At 32.7% G+C, this 25368-nt stretch overlaps 2 protein-coding genes across 3 annotated transcripts in view; both read right to left on the reverse strand.

Annotated features, from left to right (window-relative positions):
- The window catches only part of LOC108905020 (6-phosphofructo-2-kinase/fructose-2,6-bisphosphatase), a 46284-nt gene extending 27777 nt beyond the window's left edge, over positions 1-18507 (reverse strand). The window contains exon 1 of one of the 2 annotated variants that reach the window (XM_018707774.1): positions 18137-18507. In XM_018707774.1, coding sequence (XP_018563290.1) covers positions 18137-18332 — 196 coding nt within the window. In that variant the 5' untranslated portion in view covers positions 18333-18507. Of the gene's footprint in view, positions 1-1060; positions 1306-18136 lie in introns of those variants that run through there. The other variant, XM_018707778.2, reaches the window with a different exon arrangement.
- A 2635-nt stretch (positions 18508-21142) lies between these two features.
- On the reverse strand, positions 21143-22530 carry LOC108904999 (succinate dehydrogenase [ubiquinone] iron-sulfur subunit, mitochondrial). Its single transcript, XM_018707751.1, has 6 exons — positions 22368-22530; positions 22006-22301; positions 21796-21930; positions 21572-21743; positions 21361-21483; positions 21143-21299 (listed from the first exon to the last, which is right to left on the reverse strand). The coding sequence occupies exons 1-6, from the start codon at positions 22416-22418 to the stop codon at positions 21198-21200; spliced, it is 879 nt and encodes a 292-aa protein (XP_018563267.1). The 5' UTR covers positions 22419-22530; the 3' UTR covers positions 21143-21197.
- Between the last annotated feature and the right edge of the window lie 2838 nt (positions 22531-25368).

Below are 25368 nucleotides of genomic sequence, written 5' to 3' on the forward strand. Positions count from 1 at the left end.
TAAAAAAAATACTAACCTAACATTCGAAAACAATTATTATACTAATACCTTTGTCTTTATTATCAAATAAAATAAATATTTAAAATGTAAAAATATCTTATTCTTTCGTGCGTAAAAAGCTTTGCTTTTTTCATTGTCGTTCACTACGGATTAAAAACGCATTAAAAGCTAGGTTAATGACTGAATAGGATAAGATTCAGTCTCGATAAACCTTTGTGAGTCAGCGATCCTGTTGCGAAAAGGGGGTTTAAATAATGATTTGAAAATTTTTTTTTCGGCGTAAATACGCATTTTAAAATTTTCTTAATAGCGTAATCGTATTCTACACATTTCTCTCTATCTTCCATTAAAATTAATGACATAGTGACTGAATCACCCTGGATATTACTGAGATTAAGTGAAACCAGAAGAAAGCTGCATAGTTGTTATAACAGCAGGTGTAAAATAAATCAAAGGAAGATAAAAATATTGCAAGTGGCCAATTATTATTAATGGTTTGGAAGTTAAAAAAAGCTAAAATTATTTTTGACAACAGCTCGGAAACAATTCAACATTTTTCGTTTATTTTTTGATCATGTAATAAAATAATGAAGGTATATTTCCAGATAAGTTTACGGAAAAAAAATATTTTGTGGTATAGATATGAGAGATAACTTCTTTTTTATTCTGAATTCGTTGTCATTTTAAAGTAAAAGATAAACTTGTTCATTACGTTAAGGCTCCAAAGATAATAAGTTTCAAATAGTCAGACCACAACAATATTCAATTACAGATATTTTTATGTAATTTTTTACAAAATAGCCTTAAGGGAACAAAATAAATAAAACGATCTTACGTTATGAACTAGCAAGAGCTTCAACAAAATCAATTTGCATTTTTACTTTTAGTCTTTAAGAATAAGATTATCAAATAAAAAATAATTATTACCATTCATTAGTATCACTGCATTTTCTCTATAAAAGCGTAATAAACTCCTAAAAAATAAGAAATATTTCCAAACCTTATTAAGTTTCAAATCATATTTTCACGCAAATATTTTTAAATGTTAAGCTAAAGTTACCTATTCGAATCGACATCAGTCTGGTTTTCCTGTAGACTCGTTCTTCCAGTTCCTCCAAATGCCCCATTTCTGCCTTATATGTCGTAACGCGTCGCGAAATATGTCACTTTGCTAAATGGGCAGGACTAGACTGAGCTTTTTAACACAAAGTAACGAAATGCCGCGCAACCTTTCTCAAACACGTGCATAAAATGAACGAAACCGATTTATTCTTTACACCTTTCTATTGTACTTGATTCAGCTCGACGATACGATCGACTGAGACGTTTAAGCTAAAAATATCCAAAATTTCATTCGGCAGGCGCCCAGATATTATATTTTTAATTTGATCGCCGATTCAAAAATACTATTGTCTAGTCTTCTCCGCCTTCTCAGAGGCATAACAAAAAAAAAACTGTCAAATACACTATTACCGCAAAATTATTGAGCAAAAAAAGACATAATTATGAAAAGAGTATTTATATCTTACAGTCTTAAGAGTTTAGACCATTGTCATTTTGCTTGTCTTCAACAATCGAAAACTTATACAGGGTGTCCTTAAGTTAGACTGCAATATCTTACCAGGGCATTCTACAATAAGAGTTTATATGAACAAAGTCGAAGAGAAAACCTCTGAAGGTTATTTTCCAGATACTAAAACTGTTGGAGATAAAACAATTTGAAGCAGACTATGTATTATGGCGGTTTTCCACTAAACGGACAGTTGAGTTTATGTCCTGTTTGTGTTTTCTAGAACAAAACAAAAACAAAACTGAAACAAACCCAAAACTCTTGTTTCCATCAAGCGGGCTACATTTTGTTCGAGTTTTGTTTTTGTTTTCAGTCCTTTTCCACTGGTTGTCGCGAGGAAGTCAGAACACATTTTTCCAATAACCAGCCAACATGTTTAGAGAATATTTTTTTATTCTTAGTTATGGCTGGTTTATACTGAAGTCCTTGGAAAAAAGTGTGTATACAGTGCCCCACCTCGAACTACATCGATGGATATCTGGGAAACCGCTCTAAGGATTTTTTTGAAATTGTGATGGTGTGATACGGACCGTGGGGCCCACCAAGTTAAAATATGTTCAAGGTCATCGTACTTCCGGTTACACCGGAAGTCGATACTTTCTTATTTCAAATGGAACCCCCTGTATATTATTGCATTTTTGGAAACATCATCCATTTTTAAGTTGAAAACTTATAGCACACTCCATACTTAAGATTTACCGTTTCCGAGATATTTCGATTTTTAAACAAAAATTGACAGATGCAGACTGTGAGCAAAATTTATTTTTACCGGTTTATTTTTTTGTGCAAATTGGACATTTTGTAGAGAAAGACCAACTTTATCGAATTTGACATGAAAATTTTCCAATTTTTATACAGGGTGGTCAACATTTTTTTTATCGAATATGAAGTTCAGAATATGTGGAAAATTAGAAATTTATAAATGGAAACTCCTAATTTTTTTGCAATAATATACAGGGGGTTCCATTTAAAATAAGAGAGTTAGTATCAACTTCCGGTATAACTGGAAATACGATGACCTTGAAAATATTTTAGCTTGGTAGGCTCCACAGTCCGTATCACGCCATCACAATTCAAAAAATCCTTCGAGCGGTTTCAGATATCCATCGATGGAGTTCGTGGTATATGACCGGTTAAAGTGTTTACTTGGTTAGTTTGTATCCTAGCCAAGTAAACACTTTAACCGTACACACATATATTTTTTAATAGCTATAATTCATCAATGATTAAAATATTGTTTTTGGGAAGAAGAAAACGCCAACATAGATATTGGGTTGGATCATTATTTTAAATAGAAAACACAACACGATCGTTTCCACAAAACAGACTTGAATTTCAAAACACGTCCACACCTTTTGATGTGACCGCTTCCGGCGGGACCCGAAAAACAAAACTCCAACTGTCGCAAAACACGCCAGTCTTCAAAAAGTTTGTGAAAAGTTACAGTCTTGTTTTATTCGACACAAGTTTGTGTTTTGTTTTTGTTTTGTCCGTTTAGTAGAAAACCGCCTTTTTGAAGCGGAACCCGAAAAACAAAACTCCAACTGTCGCAAAACACGTAAGTCTTCAAAAAGTTTGCGAAAAGTTACAGTTGTTTTACTCGACACAAGTTTGTGTTTTGTTTTTGTTTTGTCCGTTTAGTGGAAAACCGCCTTTAGGTGTGGAAATAAAAAAAAATAAATTAATGTTGGAGGCAATAATATTCTACAGTTTGTATTTATTTTGTATTTGTTTTGTCTTTATTTATTAATTAAATAAATCAGTTTATTCGAAAAAATCTAAATAATGGTTTAAAAATCCGATCTATGAAAGAACAAATAATATTAAACCAAGAACTGATATGTGACATTTTACATTTGTTTCACTCTGTTGGCTTCATCCAACCAAATATAATTAGACAGATCGATCCAATGTAAGCAGATTATTCATATTGGAAGGAAGAGAAACAAAATTATATACTTTTTATGCTACCAGTTTCGTGGACAAAATATTACTGCATGCCCTCAGAAAATAAGATTTTTTATAAAAATATTGCTAAGAATAATTATTGTTATATCAATTGCAAAAATCAGTCGATATTTTAACAATTTAAAATGTGCGTGACAAATATGTTTTGTTCAGAAGCATATTAAGTATAAACAATTTTAAAATAAAAGACAAACAGGACTAAAATTATTATATATGACCATAGATGATAAATTTTAACGCTAGAATTTTAACATTTTAATATTTTTGGGTGTCTGTTAAAAGATGCAGTCTTTTAGAGCCAAATTATTTTAATGTACGTAAAATACAATTTGATAAACAGCTTATTTGGAAAGACATACCGATTTGTAAAACTAATTGTTAAAAATAGTTGTTGATGCCATTAAAATAAAACAATTAATACATAACCTAACAAAAGTGGCACCTATAAAATATTCGAATATCAATTTCAATTTTTTGTTTATTTTTATTCTTTTTTGCCAGATATAGCAGGTACGCAATGTTAAATACAAATTTCGTTGGTTTATCTTGAAAGGCTTAGAAAATATAAAAAAAATAAAAAAAAGGTCGGTAGCCCCTTAAGTAGCAACTTCTCCGCTTATGTTCATATATGTATGTATGGACATGGGTATTTTTTATTTTTAGTCGTATAATGCGCTGGTAAAATATTGTGAGATAGTTTCGGGACAATCTGTATATGCCACGTTGCATTAAAAAAACACTACCCAGACTCACCGCAAATATAGGTAAAGGTGTAGATTATATTAAGCCGCAACCACACTTATCTGTTTAGGATGATTATCCTCTTTAATTCAGATAATAATGACGATAATTAAACAGTTATTTGGTTAGACGTGATTCAGCGCCAGACGCGATTGTGAAATAAATAATAGAAAATTAACAATCGACGTAATTGCAATCGGCGAAAAGGTCAGTAATTCTAACATAGCCTGACGGCGATATCTTCACCAGCAAGAAACAAGTCCGAACAAGATTTCACAGAGCGCAGCAGAGCTAGCGGTCTGTTAATGTTAATAACGATCAGCAAATACCTTGGCAATGACCTTGATGGCGATGCTGGGTGCTCTTCCAATGCACCGCAACTAAAGCGGTTGATTTACGGTAGGATTTGAGTGACGCGAAGCACATGACTCACAGACTCGAGTGACCCCCATCTAGATTCGCCATTTATGCAAGTACGGAATTCAAGATTGTCTCTAATCGTTACATTTCTATGGAAATTTGCATAAGAAAAATATATAAATAAGGACAATCGCCGTTTATTCTCAATGTTTTACGCCTAGAGGTCACGATGTCAAAACCAGGGCCGGCTCTAGGTGTCGATTGCCTTGTATAAAGGTATAAGTTTTGATTCATTTGACACATCTTGTCTAAAATTGACTAAAACCACATTTCTGCGGATAAAAGTTCTTTGTGGATAATAGGTAACGAGTGACATTTTTATATCTACTAAATTCTCGATCATGGGCGTAGCGGGGGGGGGGGGGGGGGTCAAATTTAAAATGAAATTCAATGTAAAATCTGAAATACCGCTGCATACGCACTGTGTTCTGGTAGTAGCTGTAGTCGCCCAGGTGCATCGAGTGTACGAACTGGTCGGTTATACGTCAAATACTAACCTGGCGAGCTTTGCCGTCAATTAGAGAGCGCTTCCAAAAAACAAGTAAACAACAGTGGCGCGTACAGAGGTAAAATGTAGTACATATGTGGAATTTAGGAAACAAATTGGATTTATAATAATTTACATTTAAAATAAATAGTTTATGAGAATAAAGGAATTTTTGTAGGAACAAGGGTGCCAGACCTGAACTGATCCCCTCGTCCCTTCATAATGTATAAAGAAATTATTCAATTTGTAAAACCCTTAAAAGCGTACTTCATTGGTTCCCTTGACAGGCAATGATTTATTACTTTGCATCGAATATGATCCTATTATAGATGTCCAAACGTACACGGACTTGGCTACAGGATCTATGCGGGCTCAGCAGGTAATGTGATCGAACATCAACCCTGGTACCTTGTAGTTCAGTAACCAGAATTGGAACTTTGCCAGTTCGTGTAGTATGACACACAATTTAATGTTCCATTATATAAAGCTCTTTTTAAATAAATATTTTTTTATTGCAAATCAATATTTTTTAGTAAAACCAAATTTTTAATAATTTAGAAGACCAAGAAATTAGAAGCTTCTCACATGCATAGGTACTCATAGGAGGCCTACATAAGCTTCAAATAACTTAGAGAAATTTCTAGGTACTCACAGGAAATCTTAAACAGTGCTAGGCAAGGCAAAGCCTAAAAGACAGTGTTATAGGCTCTAGAAACCACAACAATCAAAAGAAGGAAAAAAAGGGAAAAAAGCAGAATAAATTAGATCGTTGCCCATATTTCTAGGAATCTACCTCGCTTCCTGTGGAAGATAATAGGCCGATGAGGCTGATGAGGGAGGCGTTCGTTTGCCTCTTTCCAGGCGAGAGAGAAGTCGGTTCTCCCCATATTATAGGTAATCCCGAAGTAATTATGATGACGATAGACGACAACGAAAGTCCCAACGTTCTCTGAACTTCAACAGTTTGCATACGTTTGCAACTTTTTTACAAACATAAGGAAATTACTAATTCCAATTCTGTGAAAACTAACGCTACTAATGACTGATGTGGTCGCTGCAGCAGCTACCGAGTCCACTTTGTTCACTTTATTGAAAACCCGTCTTTGGGGAATATTGGTAAGTGAAGACATGCTTTCGAATGTATCGATATGCACCATCCACACGATATGGCATGTGACCGCATCATCTGGAGCAAGCTTAAGATGCATTACCGAATATGATGTTTTCTATATCTACCAAATTGTTAGGAAAAAATCCATCACATAATACAGTTTATTATGTGATGTAAAAACCTATCTCTCATTATTTACATTATAAGTCCGGCCCTGAAAATGATCCGATGACAGTTTTGATTTTGGATCATTTTTTAATTGTATATAAATGAATCTAAAATACTGGACTATTTATAACATCGAACGCAAATATGTATATGTACGTGCGTTGATCGTATGTGGTAATCATAATTTCAGTTGTTACGGTTATGCGGGTTATCGGAAAATATACTGTTTATTTCTGGACGTAACCTTGAAATCAAGCCAATGCTTTTTTTGAAATACCTAATTACGATGTTTAAGCTACTTTCATTACAGTTTGTTGTTATTGTTGTGACGAAAATTAGTAGACTGAGACTGTTACCAGAAATAAAAAATATACAGGCTCCAAAACGTAAACACTACAACTGAACCGGCCGATTTTTATTATGTCCTACAGGGAATTTTTGGTAATATGTATAATTGAAATGATAAATTAAATGGGTTATCATCGAGATCAATTATTATCGTCTGAATGTGGCGAATTCTTAATTAATCAAGACGGTACAACATGATTGCAATCTGAACTGTTTGACCGAATAATTTGACCATAAACCGTAATGCACTAGTGGTATGGTAAGAAACTGTCTCGTTTCAGATGGGCCAGATTAGATAAGATTATTAGACGTATAAAATTGATATGTCCAAATTTGCACGATTTACGATATCTTATAACGTCAATAATCATATAGGTATAAAATTATGAGGAAGTAATAAATTAATAAAACAGCGTAAGTATACATATTCCCAAAGAAGGTGCAAAACACTAAAAAGAAATATGTTAACAAAACGTAAAAAATAATAAATAAAAAATTATTTTCATTTCTGATCTAAAGCTATTTTAGATCACAATTTCGAATTAATAAAAGCTGATTCAGTACTTATCCAAAGAAAACGTTTTCAATGTACAGGGGACTCTTACCAATACAATTTTGTAAAAAAAAATCAAAAAGGGTACTTAATTCGAAAATGAACGTGACCTTACGCAAGGCAAAGCATGCAGTCGGCACGGTGGCAAAGTGTAATAAAAAATTAACAGTCAAAAAATTAAAGAATTTCCCAAGAAATAAATAAAATTTTTATATCAGCAAATTCAACTGCTTTTGAAGCTATTGTTATTATTAATTAATTAAAATAATTTGACATACCTGATGTTACAACAACTGTTCAAAATTTTGTCCACCGATGTGCAAACACATTTGGGCACATCTTACTTCACCACAACGTCAATGTCTCATCATAACACAAATGTTGTTTCGCTTCACCATAAATTAAAACGATATTCATCAACACCGAATTGCTATACACGTAAGCCATTTTTGACATTTGAAAAACTAATGTAAACACTATCGCAAAAAACGTTAATTCTAAAATCGGATTTCAGTATTCGGAATCGCCTGGGGTTACGTGGAGAGAGCGCACTGGGCACAGGACAAAACGCGGATAGAATGCATTCCGATGACGCTAGAGACGCTACAGTAGCCCAGCGATGTAAAGGTTGAAAATACTACAACTTCAATAATTTTTTCCCGGAAACTATTTTACAAACATTACAATATTGAAATATATATAGAATTTTTTTTATATGTTGTATATTATTTGTATCTGTATCTGTATTTCGTTTTCTGGTGGCGTTTTCTACTTAGAAGTCCCTGGGACGTCACTGAGTGTTTTGGAAATGGAAGTAAACTTAATGTTTTTTATTAACTAAGGTTTCTTTCACTTTATTCGAAAAACAAGCTGTTTCAAAGTAACTTTTTTTAATATAAAGTCAAACACTGTCAGCGATATTTGAATAAAGTTGATATTTTTTTTATTCAACTTCGTAGGTACCTATTTCGAAACCCAATGGGTTTTTGACTTTTAGTTCATTAGGTAAGGCTTTCATCGATGGTTTGTTCATAACATGTTCTATTCTACGGCGCCTTCATAAATGATTACAAGCCACGTGACCATTAACTTTCTTTGGAACGGTAACATTATTTCTTTTACGCAAATAAATTTCGATAAAATTAAAACAATAAGATCAAAATTACAATATAACACAACATTCTGGTTTATCGGCAGTGATTGGTGTAATTTTTCGTAAGATTCTATTCAACCAATAGCGTAGCTATAACAGTTTGTCATTGTTCATTGTAAACGAATCATTAATACCGCCAAGATTTAGGGAATTCTCGTTACCAATCGTGCATTGTTGGTTTGCCAAAGTTCGGTGGTCACGTAGCTTGTAAACATTTATGAAGCTGTGTAGGTATAACTACGCCGCTGTCACTTAATTTGAAAATAATAATTATTATATTTGTTTTTCAACGCAACTGTGTCAATAATTCAGTTGAGAATATCTACAATTTCCTCCTGAATCCTCGCACTGTGTGTAATTAAAAACATACAACATCCTTCAGAGTCATAAGGATTCGTTTGATAGATGGAAGCGTTAGAGTCCCGTTTTATTAGCTAAAACAATTAATTACAGCTCTGATATAACCATGGGCGTAGCTAGGCGGAGGCAGGGATGTGCACGGCCCCCACCCCAGAAAGCCCGGTGCCCATCCCAGTTAAGAAAGATCCAATAATATCACCCTTCTCATATCGGCATATCGCTGACTGCGTCACATTTTTTTTAGGATCAAACAAAACAGTATTTAGGTTTTGAATTATATCGGTAAGTCGTTAATTGTTTTTTTTTAGACTCCTATAGAGTTTGCATCAGCCCTGAGCCCACTCCAAGCAAAAGTCCTAGCTACGCCCATGGATTTAACTGGATATAATTGAAAAGAATCAAATAGATAAAATTACGCGAGTAATTCCTCCTGGCAAAAGCCAATGAAAACTACTTCAACTCTGCGAAAACCAGTAACACAATCATTCGCTTCCCTGAACTTTTTAAAAACCCATTTATAAAATTGCTCTCATTGTTAGCTATATTGGCTAAAAGTTTTCGACGAGTCCGTTATTATTAACACGCTTTTAATGTCATGAGCGACATGTATATGAAAATTTATTGGCATTATCGACACAAACCTTATAAAAAATAAGTATATTTTTTAAACGTGAACATCACTCATCCGTGCATGCTTTTCTGACGTTGTTCGCGTGATGAGTTTTGTTTGTGAAACGGATATATCCGAACAATAGCTGGGATATATCCGTAATTACAAGTAGTCTGAACTTACATCATACAGAAACACATACATTCTGACTGATATTATGATTTACTGAGAATTTTTTTATTGTGTGAGAAAATATAACAGCAAATGTCGTCTTCCTTGGCGTTTCTTACATTCACCCCACGTTGGGCGCCATTTCGCCCTCCAGGATCATTATTATATTCTGGTCCCAGTTTGATTTTCACGTTATTCGGAGTTTTTATTTTCCGAAATTCGAAACTGGGATGATTTTTTCGACAGCTTTGACCTCCAGCGGTTTCGTCTGCTGCGGTTTCGGTGTTTGGACCGGCACATAAAAAACTTCGACGAAAATTTTCGAAACATAGTTAAAAATGCTATTTTCCGCTGCACACTTTGTGCCTTTCATGAAATGTAGTTTGGGTTTGGGGGACGTGGGTCTCAACTTTGGATGGCCCTGCGTAGAGTGGTTAGAGATGCCCTCCTGTACCGATTGAGTTGAGAAGTTGAGCGAAATTTTGAAATCTGTTCGGGACTTGGAAGGTTGCCGATTGGCGTTTCTTACATTGAAGGCCCATGTTGGGCGCCATATCGCCTTCCAGGATCAGTATTACTTTCTTTTAGTGTTTCGAACATTCCCAGTCTCAGTTTGAATTTCACATTATTCGGAGTTTTTATTTTCGGAAATTCGGAATTGGGATAATGTTTTCAACCCTGCAGTGCGTCGTCGATGGTTGTTCTGCCGACAGCATCGGCCTCCGACGGTGTCGTGTGCTGCAGCTTCGGTGTTTGGAGCGGCTTCGACGAAAATTTTCGAAACATTTTCGAAAATGTTATTTACCACTCCACGCTTTCTGATTCTCATGGAAGGTACTTTGGGTCACTCCGGACATAGGTCTCTACTTGGGTTAGCCCTGCGTACAATGGTTAGAGACGGCTTCGTTGTTCCGATTGGAAAGTTGAGCGAAATTTTGAAATCTGTTGTGGACTTGGAATATTACAGTAAGGTTGCCGATTGGCGTTTCTTACATTCGAGGTCCATGTTGGGCGCCATATCGCCTACCAGGATCAGTATTACTTTCTTTTGGCGTCTCGAACATTCCCAGTTTGAATTTCACGTTGTTCGGAGTTTTTATTTTCCGAAATTCGAAACTGAGATGATTTTTTCAACCCTGCAGTGCATCGTCGGTGGTTGCTCTACAGACAGCGTCGGCCTGCGGCTTCGATGTTTAGGGCGGCTCGTAAAGAACTTCAACAAAAATTTTCAAAACATTGTCGAAAATGTTATTTTTCTCTTCACGCTTTCTGATTCTCATGGAAGGTACTTTGGGTCACTCCGGACATAGGTCTCTACTTGGGTTAGCCTTGCGTACAGTGGTTAGAGACGGCTTCGTTGTTCCGATTGGAAAGTTGAGCGAAATTTTGAAATTTGCTCGGGACTTGGAATATTACAGAGGTTGCTGATATACCTCGACCACACTTAAACCTATACAAATGAGTTTTTGTTTTCCATCGATGCTGTAGACAGACTACATCCGTCTTAAATTTTTGTTCAGGAGCAAAAAAAAACATTTTATTAACGTTTGGATTCGTTGAAGGGCACATGCTTTTGCATCGGATTTGGTTAAAAACATTTCTATGTGAACACTGAACACTGTCTAGACTAGGCTCAAAGATAAAATCTAAAATAAAAAGATTAGGAGACATTTAATCTTAAAATCTTATCTAGACACTTACAGTGTCTACGTGTATACACAGCCTTAGGCTTTTACATTTCCGTCTAATATAATTTATGTATGTATGTACATACATTAAAGTTTATTTTTACTTTCCCTATTAAATCCACATTTTGCGGACGATATTATGCGACTTACAGCATCCCGTTAATGTTTCTTTTTCGGTTTGACAATTGGCCAAGACTCGGTACATCAGAGGCCAAGTACAAAATATATATTTTGACGTTTGCGATAATTTTAGTCCGACGACGTTTCTGTCTTTAAAATAGTTCAATTCTATTTTGTTACAGAGTTTATCTTCGGTATACGTGCATTCCAAAGTTCTGCCTGCTTTAAATTTCGAAATTTTTTGTTTTCCATCATAACATTAATATTTGCGTATTGACTCAAACATCGATAAGCAGCAATTTTCGAAATATGTTTACTCTAGTTCCAGTTGATTTTTAAGTAAAAAAAAACGCGTGTTTCATCATTGCAATTCGAATTTTGATATAAAATTTTGGAGATTGTTCTGTCTACAACCGTATTACCTATTTGCACTCACATGTAAAATATGTACTACTATTATTCCCCCAAGTATTTAGACGGCAATAGTTGTAAATATTACAAAAACAATTGTTTCACTTGTTTAATTTAGAACAATTACATCTCAGTCAATTATAATTGTCAGCATATGGGTATTTACCTAAATACATTATAATTTAATAAAAGTCCTATATCCTATATCCTACAACTGCAAACCCAATCCAGATGCACAATGTTCACAAATGTTTTTAAAATAGCCGATGCAAAAACAAATACATCTGCCCGTGAACAAAACCAAACATTAATTAAATGCTTTTTGTTTCCCCCTGAATAAAAGTTTAAGAGAAATCATTGAAGGCGAATAACTCCACAACGAATCCCGATAGGAAAAATTTTTTTATGAAGTACAACAACTATTTTGAGCTTCTCTGTATACCCCTTCATTTTTGACATGACCTTTCCGGACACCCTTATATGAAAATAATTCGTCCAAATGCAACAAATCAATCCCACAGGAATAGTTTAATATGTCGTTAACGAAGAATGTTTTGTTAAAGATGTCAACAGAGACATGTTGGTTTTTTACTACTTTTTCAGTGTGAAGTACTGGAGAATGATGCATGTATTGATTGGTACATTACACCCGGAGTTTAGAGCACGTGCTGACAGTCACGTGGGTCGTACATTCTCCGACCTACTATTGGCTGGGGCTGAGTCACATCTCTTTAATAATATCCTTCAACATTTCAGGTACATAATCCGACACCAATAAATGAATTAAAGGAACCAGCTTGCGGGTTTACGTGATTGTTAGACGTCCGTTCCCTCACGTAGATCCCGGATTACAGATCTTGTATGATGCAGACACTGCAGCAGCTTACTCATGCCTTTTTATGGTCTAGAAACGAGAGAATCGTGTATCTGCAGAGAAACTTGTATCGGCATGTACGAAAATGATTATACCCGTAATGTTTCACAATTTAAGCAACGATTTTACGCAAAAATATTATAGACTAGGCGGTATCTGTTTTGGTTTGGGTGAATCGTGTATCCACGGAGACTTTTGGCTTTTTGGCTTTCAAATATCACTAGAAATGAAAATTTTTCTATGCGCATAAAAAAAACGTGGGCTTAACTTTTGGCGGCACAATATGTTAAAAAAATTCGAAAAATGTCATATTTTTCTTCCTATTTAATTATGTATCTTTTCAAGAGTTGATTTTAGGCGAAAATGGAAGAGGAAAAAAATGTTTGCAATTAAATTTTTTACAAAACATGTCTAGTTACAAATCGAATGAATCATGATTATTATGGTAAAAATCGAAAAAATCGCAAAAATGGGGTTAAAAAACAATACTTTTTAGGGAATTTTTTTGGGGTATTTAAATTGGGTATAGGACCTTTATACTTGGCTCAAAAAAACTTCATGTTATGTAGAATTATCACACCAAATTTCATCAAAATCGGTTCGATAGATTTTGCATAATAATTTTGCAATCCAGATTTTGAAAAAAAAATTGCAAATTTTCAAAATTTTGCACAGCAAAAACCAAGGCCCTTAGATACTTGAAAATTTAATCACATATAGAAGGGCTCTCAAGCTTTCAAACTTTTTTTGAAAAATTCGAATCCGTCAATTAGGAGAGCTCTGGCGCTTGTTTAAACATTGGTCGAATTTTTGTACTTATAAACAATTAGAACTTTGTGAATATTCAATCAAATCAAATTTTTTAAAGCAGGTTTTAAAAGTTCTTGGAAAGACGCTTCTTTAAAAAAAAACAGATCGATTGATCAATTAGTTACGTAGTTATAGCCGATCAAAGTTAACCGTCATTTACACTAAATGTACTGGGACATCCGGGCTAATTTTTCGAAAAATACCTTTGGTATTCCGAGTACTTACCAGGTCTAAGATTACAATACTTTTCTTCATTGGCAACCTACTTTAAAACGTGTTTAAAGTTATTTATGCAAGCGAGAAATTCAATAAAATCGTACGGGTGGTGGTGGTGGGGGAAGCAGAGAGCGCGGCCGCTTCGGCCTGCTCGAAATTGAATCGGCTATAACTACGTAACTAATTGATCAATCGATCTGTTTTTTTTTAAAGAAGCGTCTTTCCAAGAACTTTTAAAACCTGCTTTAAAAAATTTGATTTGATTGAATATTCACAAAGTTCTAATTGTTTATAAGTACAAAAATTCGACCAATGTTTAAACAAGCGCCAGAGCTCTCCTAATTGACGGATTCGAATTTTTCAAAAAAAGTTTGAAAGCTTGAGAGCCCTTCTATATGTGATTAAATTTTCAAGTATCTAAGGGCCTTGGTTTTTGCTGTGCAAAATTTTGAAAATTTGCAATTTTTTTTTAATCTGGATTGCAAAATTATTATGCAAAATCTATCGAACCGATTTTGATGAAATTTGGTGTGATGATTCTACATAACATGAAGTTTTCTTGAGCCAAGTATAAAGGTCCTATACCCAATTTAAATACCCCAAAAAAATTCCCTAAAAAGTATTGTTTTTTAACCCCATTTTTGCGATTTTTTCGATTTTTACCATAATAATCATGATTCATTCGATTTGTAACTAGTCATGTTTTGTAAAAAATTTAATTACAAACATTTTTTTCCTCTTCCATTTTCGCCTAAGATCAACTCTTGAAAAGATACATAATTAAATAGGAAGAAAAATATGACATTTTTCGAATTTTTTTAACATATTGTGCCGCCAAAAGTTAAGCTCACGTTTTTTTTTATGCGCATAGAAAAATTTTCATTTCTAGTGATATTTGAAAGCCAAAAAGCCAAAAAGCCAAAAATCTCCGTGCATATACGATTCACCCAAATATGGCTTTTTGAAACAGATACCGTCTGGACTATTAGGATTTTCATTAATAAACCGTGGTATATACCGTCTTTTGTGTACTGGGTGTTCCCCGAGGGGAGGACATTTCTTAAACAGGTGTATACATTTTAAAAAGGTACTTAAAAATACATTCGTTGAACATTACAATTAAATACAATTAAACACCTGATCAATACATTTAGACAGCTTTATACACTTTTAAATACCTACAATTTATGGAAATAACTTGCAAATGCATGGAAAACACATTCCGCCAGTAGATTTACGGGGAAAAATTGTTTAAAATTTAATGAAGCAATAAAGAAATTAAGCTAATTTTTATGTATATTTATTTTTAAGTTTCAGTTATCTTAAAATATCTTTTTCTGAAAACAAAATAACAAGTAAAAGGATCATATAAAAAATATTTTGTGAGAAATATTGATAATAAATATCATTGACGTTGATCTTCGGTCTGGCAGGAAATTAAGAAAAAATTAAAACAATGTTTTAAAAGACACTGTTAGACGTTTTTCAGAGTTTGTACATCTAATAAGTTGGCTGCATTGGCATTGAAATGCACATTAAGTGATTGAAACCGTGCGCTTATAATAAACTTATTTAATATATTTTTCAAAAAGTAAGGATTAGTTATGTTTAAGTACACTGTTTATTTTATTTTTGTCATTCAACATTTTTTAATTAATTTTGTTAAATTACTGTTATAAACGATAAAATTGTTAATTAAAAAAATAGAAAAATATGCAGTATGCTGCAACACGTACGTTACTCGACGTTTTTTGAAATAACAAATTATAAAAAAATAGTGTATACTTACCTTAATATATAAAAATGTTTATTACTAAAAATTATTCGATTTTTTTTTCACAAAATCAGGGCTGCACAATATATTCTGAAAATAATTTTATATGCCTAATGCGAACTCTAAGGAGACTGCAATAAAAAGGATTATATAGTGGACCAGGCTAGGCCCCAAACTCCGGGTCCGAATCGTTTTTACTGCACCTCAATATAGACTTTGGAAATGATATGCAGGTATGCGACACTTTTATTACCGGTACCTTATGATCTGCTGGATATCGATGCGACGGGCGTAGAGCATATGATATGCACGTGCACGTTTCCGCGGTTCCCCATGCACACATATTTATCGTACATATATCATTCAACTTTACACATTATATTTATATTCTCATTATGTTAACTGGTCCACTATAATCCTTTTTATTGCCGTCTCCTTGGAGTCCGCATTAAGGCATATACTTAAAATTATTTTTAGAATAAAAGTAAGAGTAGTGACTATAAATCAGATGAGAATGCGCTATTAATTTTTATATCCAAGCAAACTTGTATGAAAAAAATTGAATAATTTTTAGTACTAATAAACATTTTTATATATTAAAGTACACACTATTTTTTTATAATTTGTTCAATCTCCATATCTACAGTTACTAAAATAACATCATGATTTATGCAAACATCCTACTAAATTTGGTTTAATCCGGCATATGCATTGTGCATAAGAAAAATATTAGAAAACATATAATCTCTAAAAAAAAGAATATGGCCCCCTACTTACGAAACAGTACGAATTTATTAAAAAAAATCTCAATATTTTCTGAGTTCTACTTGTGAATAAAATTAGATTCGCTCAAACTGGAACGCCCTATAAAAGTTTACAGATTTCCTAAATACAAATTTCGCATTAAAAAAACATTATTTAATTTGGAGTGTGCTGGGGTTAACGCGAAAAATAAAAACAATCATTGCAGGAATTTGCAAAGAGCGAAAAAAATTAAATTATTATTGGTCACATATTTTCAAGTTGTGTTGATTTTTTTATTAAAATAATTGTTATTCTATTACATTTATTATCAACGGTAAAAATCTTTTCCAATCAAACCAAATCTTATACGAATGAATTTGCTTCTTAAATATTTTACAATTATTTTTTCACAACTGAAACAGCAAAGTTCTTTCAAATAAGTACAAGCCTCGTGATCAAGTCTCACTAATTTTGTTTGTAACAATTCTGCTTCTTCCATGCTGGCAATTAAATTTCGGCAAATTTAAAACAATAAGATCAATATTACATTAAAACATTCTGTTTCACCAACTGTAATTGGTGTAATTTTTAACGACATTCTATTCGACCAATTAGCGATCGCATTATCTCGAGCATAGACGTAACGGTTTGTCATGGTTCACTGTATACGAATCATTAATATTGGTGAGGATGCGACGACAAGAACGGATTTTGGTTACCAGCCCTGTAATATTGGTTGACTAAGCTTGGTGGTCACGTGATTTGTAAACATTTATGAAGCCTCTGTACTGTAGTATATTTTGCATTAAGAGATGAAAGTTTCTTTTTTTTTCGTGATTGAACAAATTGTTCACGAGGAAGCTATTTTTTATAACTAAAGAATTTCTTTTTTAAAAATAAGTAGATTTTCTCATTTAACCCTACATTTGTCCTTAACTTATAATTGTCTCCAAAAAGTCTTTAACAGACAGGCGGCCTGCTGCTTCACTACGGCCCTGATCCACTGCAGTAAAAATAAATCATTGTGAAAGGGTAACCAGCAGTATCATTTAGTGTGAAAAGTCATCATACTTTCTCATAAATAAGCGATTCTTAATTAGCATTCAAACAATGAAAGATGGTTTTCTCGACATTTTGTACTTAGTAGTTCCAGAAATATACCTACTAGATAAGTAGGTAAGCATTAATTAATTATTCAATTAATAAGACGGAAGGAAGTTCATGTCTCCTACACATTTTAGCGTGTCTATAAAAATATATTGAATATAAATATGAAACGGATAATTAAAAAAACACTCTAAGATTTAACATATATGCTAATAGGATATTTATTAATTTTATTTTTTTTTAGCTAAAATCGCCTATAAAAAAATATGTCAAATGCATAATTTAATAATTTTCAAGACACACCTGCAACATAAATACTTTTTCGCCCATTAGGTGGCTTGCCAAGACTTCACGCAAAATATATTCTGAAACATTTTTTATTTATCAAAATTTTATAGGTATCAAAAGAGGTTTAATAAACAGAGTTGGGTATTTAGAATCTTAATTTTATTGCCAAGAAAATTGTTTATGAGTAATCGAACACGTGTTTATGTGGGAAAACGCGCCGGCGTCTTAAAATTGACATTTTTCTGCATTGTTAAAATAAACCTTATAAACAGACATTTCAGATATTATCCAATATATTAATTAAATATCAGAAACAGATAAATGCAAGCATACAGGTGCCTACACGTGTAATATTTAATATTATATCATACATAATCCATTACCTTACCATATACTGAATTTATTGACGTAATAAAAATAATTTTCAGAAATTTTCAAACTTACCTCTAATTGGAAATGGTTTTGTTTGGACAGTTTCGGTGTTTGGAGGCAATAGTCGCTTTGTCTCCGGGGACATCACACTCGGGCATGATTTTACTTCGTTAATTTTGCAGTTGTAACTATTATAAGGGCCGGATCCTATGCAAGTTCTGTTCCGCACTCTCAGCGAACCGCTCAAAACGTCAAGACCACTGCTCATATTTACGTACAACTTACTCTGACAACCGTCGAACAAACACTAATCTTGATTCGTAATCCGGCAAAAATGAAAAACTTATCTGATGCCTGGAATCGAGCGCTCACAGAATTTATTTCTTCGGATGCCGACGAATTGAAGATTGGTATTGGTAGGCCGTTGCTATAAAGCTGTCGTTTGTTCTATGGGAAGGGATCACGGTCGCGGAATACTCAGATACGGCCGGCGCTGTGTCAACCAATCGCGAGGGGTTATATCATCGAATGATCTCTATCTCTATCTAAAAAAAACTTACGTTTTTTAGGTACCAGCGGCAATACTTGCGCTATTTTACCAACATATTTGTATTTGTGCATGACAGAAAATAATAGGACAAAAAACCATCTATGTATATTGTGTTTAGTTTGGCGTCGATAGTAAATAATGTTTACTTTTTTGTTCGTCAGTTTATCAGTTGCCGTTAGACCTCTTTTATGCACGCGTTTTTCTCCTCTCAACGCGATATTGAGAAAAACGCGGCATATTTCTGCTCCAATTTATGCACGCGTATTCTATCAGTTGTCGCCAGTTTCATGCCACACAGTAGTCAGTGAAGTACATGAAAATGGATCCGTGTATATTGTATTTGTGCTATAAAAAAATATGTAATAGAAGACGTAAGAGGCGTTGGGCAGTACATCCAATTAATAGAAATAGAATTCAATTGCGTCCATTGCATCCATGTCCCGCTTGATCAACAGCTAAACTAAAACTAAAACAAACTGTGCTAAAACTATTCTTGACAGACAGAGCCACTGGACTGGCGACAAAGAGCGCTTTGCATAAAAACGGTGATATACTTTCGTGCTTTTTCGAAACGCGTGTCGCCAAACGTTCTGTAAAGCCATCGCGACAGATTTGAAAACGCGAGAGCAAATAAACGAGCGTAAAATGCATAAACGTAGTAACTCTGTTCAGGGTATCTTGAAACGCGGCGTTTTTGTCAACTCCGCGTTGAGAGGAGAAAAACGCGTGCATAAAAGAGGTCTTATGGGCAACATTAAATATTTTTATAGGTGGGAAAAAGTGTAAAAAATACCGAGTTTTGTTTCTGGACAACACGTAGACGATTTTAGCCATTTGAAATTTGAAAATGCCTCGTTTGTTTAAGTAGGTAGTTATTATTTTTGCAAGATTATGAAATGCAACATTTTTATATGTACCTATTGTTTGCAATGAAATGCAGAATAGGTATTTTAGCAAATGTGTAAAACTGGGTAAATTTTGTTATATTTTGAACAAGTTTGCCCGGTTTTCTAAGTTTGATGACATTATATCAGGTAGCTGATTATATATCATAAAAATCTAAAATAATCATTAGATAATAATGTTAATTTTTCTACAGTGCTTAAAATTTAGTTATCACTCGAGTTAAAAACTAACAAATTTCTTGACGTTTTGCAAAGATCGAAAATGATGCATTAAACAAATTAAAAGTTAATATTTTAAGTAGTTCGTGTTTTGTATTTTGCGTTATGGTGTTTTGGAACTGGTGAGGCAAAATTTAAAATAGTATTTATTGGCGGGAAAAAATTGAATATTTTAAACTTTTTGGTGCAATTAATTTTTGTTTGTTTGCAACGAGTTTCAGAAAAATGTGTTAGGTTTGTTTTTTATTTCATATTCTTCCTACGATTTTTGGTGTGTAACTCGATGCAAACAAAATAAAAATGCTCTACTGCCGAACGAAATTTTAAACTGTCAATGTTTAAAATTTTTCATCAATAATGCAGAAAGCAAAATGCAAGAATTTTTATTGGAAACCAGTGGCGGCTTGCGAAAATTAGAGTGTGGGACCTATATTGTTCTTTAGGGGATGATTTCTAGGTCCATATAAAAAACTCCCGCCACAAAAAAAAATTTAACGAAATTTGTGAAATAAAAAATTAAAATAAGGATGTCGGACCCTGTAATCTCGAGAAAAGTACATATATTTGAAATGTATACATATATATTTTTTGATAATCAACAACTGGATATCTTTGTATTTTGCAAAAGTTTAATTTTTTTTACGAAGTTTGAAAAATTGAATGTTAATATTATAGTAATAAGAGAAACAGTTGGTAAATTACAAAAAAGCACGTTGGGCGTTCTTGACTGCTGTTTTTCATTGTAATTTTCAGAGGTCACTAGAAACATAGAAACTTGTAAAAATTATTTTCTTTTTTTGAGTAACTTCGTAAATGCTAGGAGCTATATTAAGGTATTATATAATTTAACATTTTGCATTGAATAGCATTATTAGAATTTTTCTTAACTTTCTGTATTCTTGTTGATAATCCATATTTCCTTTTCACCTTTTTTTACAGATTCAGTTTATCAGTTTGCAGATATATTTAAAAATGTATCGTTATATTTAAGCAAAAACACAATTTTTGCACATTTGGTCGTGGCCAATGTTATAAAATAATAAAAATTTTAATCGCAGCAGTCGATTAAAGTTGTTAATATTTGTATACCTGAAAATTTTTTTCTGTTTCTGATGTTCAAGTTTAGTGATTTGTCAGTTATAAGCAGCAATTTTTTGTAATTTAACTTTGTATCTCTTATCGTTTCCAAGATTCACATGATGAGCATCCTTAAGTGACTCACCCTGTATATAACCCTCATCTTTAAATTTTTTAACTCAGGCTTAACCGATACTCAACATAGTAGGCCCAAATAAAAATGTACTCAATAACTTAACCAAAAAAGTTTATTAACTTAACCAAGTTAAAATAAATATAAAACTAATATTCAATCAGCACTGAAGAAAAAATGAAATACTTGAAAACAATTACAGGTTTATCTTATTTATCACAAAAATATGATCTTATACTATCCTTCATATTAGTTTTGTAAAGCATCCGTTTTAAGTCCAGGTTCGTCTTTTTTCGCCACACCTCCCAATAATTTCTTAATCTCTGCGATGGCCTTTCCCGGATTCAGTCCCTTAAACATACAACAATTATAAAGACAATTTACAAATAAATATTAATACAGGACTAGGTACCTTAGGGCAGGTCTTGGTGCAATTCATAATGGTATGACACCTAAAGGCAGAGAAAGGGTCTCTCATTTTATCGAGACGTTTCGCAGTGGCTTCGTCTCTTGAATCGATAATCCAACGATAGGCCTTCAGAACAAAATGTACATGTAATAATTCAAAAAAGATAATTCTGCTTATACGAGACTAAATTGATAAATTTTTACTACATTTTTACCTGCATAAGAACGGCGGGGCCCAAATATTTGTCCCCATTCCACCAATAGCTCGGGCAAGATGTAGAACAGCAAGCACACAGAATGCATTCATATAATCCATCGAGTTTTTGCCTATCTTCCATACTTTGTAACAACTGATGTACGTCGCCAGATTTCTTTTGACCATCATCACTGAAACGTGTAATGAAGTCTTTATTGTCTAATAATGTCTAACTACACTTACTGCCGTTGCAGCCATGGTTCTATGGACTTATACTGTTTGTAGAAATTATTCATATCAGGAACGAGGTCCTTAACTACATACATATGGGGTAGTGGATAGATTTTTGTTGTTTTTTCAGCCCTGGTATCAATTTTACTGAAACAAATTGTCATTAGTATTATTCTAAGTTAACAAATGCTAAGTTCAAAAAATTGTTTACAAAAATGTTACCTAATACAGGCTAAGGTGTTTATTCCGCCTATATTCATGGCACAAGATCCACAAATTCCTTCACGACATGACCTCCTGAAAGTTAACGTAGGATCTACTTCATTCTTAATTTTAATGAGGGCATCAAGTATCATAGGGCCACAAGCATTAAGGTCTACAGAGTACTCTTGCATGTGAGGTTTTTTATCGGGTTCGTCGGGATTCCAGCGATAAATTGCGAAGGTCTTCAAACGAGAGGCCGGTTGGGCCTCAGCCGCTGCGGCATTGGTAATAGCTGTCATGTGAAAATTGCGCACCTACAATGTTTTCAGAAGAAAGTATTTTTACGATTATGTAATATTTTTTAAAAAATTTCCACTTACATGACCAAATGTTCCTTTGCACAATTTAAATAATTGCATTTCTCTCGCCATTTTGTTTCTTAAATATATCCCTTTAATGTACGAAAAGACCTTATTTATCTATTTTGGCATAAGGTAAAAAATAAAAATACTTGACTGCCGTCAAACGTCAAATGACAAAGATATCAGATCAGAATCATAGAACACAGAATAGCAAAACCTTCTTCTTCTTCTTAATTGATGGCCTACAGGAAAAGGAAACTAAAATTTTTAATGGTTAGTTTTCGTGATGAACTAGTGTGTTTGGTTAAATAATGGTACTAATCAAAATCGAAACGGATAACCAACTAAACTTTATCAAGATTTAGAACCATAGTCAAATAGTTCAATAGAAAAAATAGGGGAAATAATAAACCTTTAATTAAACATATTATCCTTGAATATACAAATCTAGCTTAATAAAACTAATGATATTAATGATGACATAATACCTCGATACTTTTGAAATAGAATGAGCAAAGCACATTTCGTATTTTTTTACGCACCGGGACCTACGCGTATTTAAATTAGAGTGAGTCGAGTGGCAGAATTCTTGAGTACAAAATTTTTGGAAGTATCGCAGACTGATGTGTTTCAATGCAAAATAATAGATGGCACTGCATTTTTCGGTACAGTACTGTGAAATTGTTTAAAAAATGGAGAAATAAAACGAGCTTAGATTTTTCAATATTAACCCAATAAAATTTATTGTTTAACCAAAACAAAAGAACAAAAAAAACGTATGAATGAAAATGCAGTAAGTTAATGTAATATTTTTAATTTCCTTAATTTATAAAAGACAATTTATTGTCTCTATTCTAATTATAATGTATACTATAGTACCACACACTAGGTGAGTACATACATTATTATAGGATTCGAGTTCAGACTTTTCATACAAAATATATTTATAAAAATATAATGAAACCACTCAACAATAATGTCAAGATCCTATTCTAAATATAAATTGTACAAATAAATTGTAATTCATAACATATTGGTCAGTTAAGACCCTGTATATATATTTTTTATATACATAGCTAATAAATAATGTCAAGGGCTAATGAGGTGCTTAAAAGTGATATGATTTAAGGAGTATTTGCTTAACATTTCATACAAAAGTACATATACATTTAAAATTAGGAAACCTTTACAAAAATTAATACATTTTCACATCAATTCGCTTTGGAAGTCTAAGATTTTATTACTGCAATAAAATTTTTATTTAAAAATAACGATCATTTCTAAATATTTAAGTAAGGTGCTAGAAGTGCTGATAACACAAACTAATAGTTAAGATAATGAAAGTCTATTAAATTAATGAAAATGCAAGGTCAAGGAAAATTATAAATTCAATTTCAAATTGTTACAAATAAAATAGGCACAATTAATCTATTTATATGATTTATCTATAATATATATTTCTCATTTATTAAGTTTATATCTACTATAATATATAAATTGGCAGTTATTAAATATCATTTTCTCCTATTCGCTAATAGCAAGATTTTATATTATTATTACACGAAATTACAATATTTTATGCAGCAGACAAGACAAATTATTTGTTCAAAAACACAACACAATGTGGTGGGCCGTATACGGTGACTGAGACATTTATTACATCTTTATCTGTGGAAGATCTATTCTGTTTACAAAGAATACCAAATTTCAAAATTTTTTGTTTTTAAATAAAAAAAAATAGAGAAAATTAAAAAAAGATATTAAAAAAAAGAATTTTTATATAAATTTGATATAAAAAACGATATAAAGGTTCTTAAAAAAAAATTATTCCGTAAGATCTGAGTTATTAAAAAAACACATTACAGCTTCCAAAATGAAGTTGAAATAGAAACTATCCACTCTATGTGCCCACTTACCTCATACAAGGAAGTTTTCGAAAAAGTAAAACTAAACATTTCATGAGCAATTTTTGGTCAAGTAAGATTGTGTCAGATACCCTTCACAACTTGTTTAAATATCCTGCTCTATATGTTCAATGTATGTACAGTTTAATAAAGTAATTCCTTGGTATATATAAAGCGTGAAGAACTTTTTTTACCTATTTGATAGATCACGACTAATGATTGTTTGATGTGACAAATTCAATTATAGGACAGTTATAGTTTAAGGGTATATACAGATATTCTATTAACTACAAACGAATGCAAAAAAGAAACACTTTATTAATACAAATTAAATAAAAAAAAGAATATAACAAAAATTTTAGGAAATAATTTCAGTCTTCCATAAAATAAAATAACAATATAAAATTAGTTGCCTCTTAAAATGAGTATTTCGAAAATAACATAACTAAATTTTTTAAATAAATAAATAAATATTCAAACAGAAAATAAGACAAGGCAGAGCCACACAGAGTTGTCTAGGTTTTAAACGAGAACTTCTTCAGGTGACAGGACAAAAAGTCTGAATATGAACGTAGATCGTAGAGTGTTCCATTCTCAAGATATACCAAAGATAAAAAAAAATATATACACTTGTGCAACTTTTTAATTATCCAATACAGGTATCTTTCTTATGTTAATAGATACAGAAATGGTTAAATGAGTAAAAATGTGCAGAATATTATGCTGATCACGGATTCGTTTTTAAATATAGAAAATTCCTTAAAGTTTTGAAGATATTAAAAAATGTTTTATGTGCATATCATTACTTGGTGGTCCAGTTACTTGGCCGCTGAGAAGTCCTAATTTGACCAATGATGGTCCATGAGGACTTTTTAAGATCAACTATACACAAGGCGATACGACAATGATGAATAATTGAGAATAAATATTTCAAGAGTAATAAACTCGATACCTTCCGACATTACTCAATATGCTACTCAGGGCATTTAAGAATGTTTGCAGAAGTGTATAATAGTATGCACTTCGCACATTTGTGATAAAATTTAAATTTTACCATTCAATTTTGTTTTGCTTTGTCTATGTCGTTTTGTTCGGTGCTCTTGTTATTGTTAGGT

Source organism: Anoplophora glabripennis, unplaced genomic scaffold (genome assembly GCF_000390285.2).
Source record: "Anoplophora glabripennis isolate ALB-LARVAE unplaced genomic scaffold, Agla_2.0 scaffold73, whole genome shotgun sequence".
In the NCBI taxonomy this organism is placed as follows: Eukaryota; Metazoa; Arthropoda; class Insecta; order Coleoptera; family Cerambycidae; genus Anoplophora; species Anoplophora glabripennis.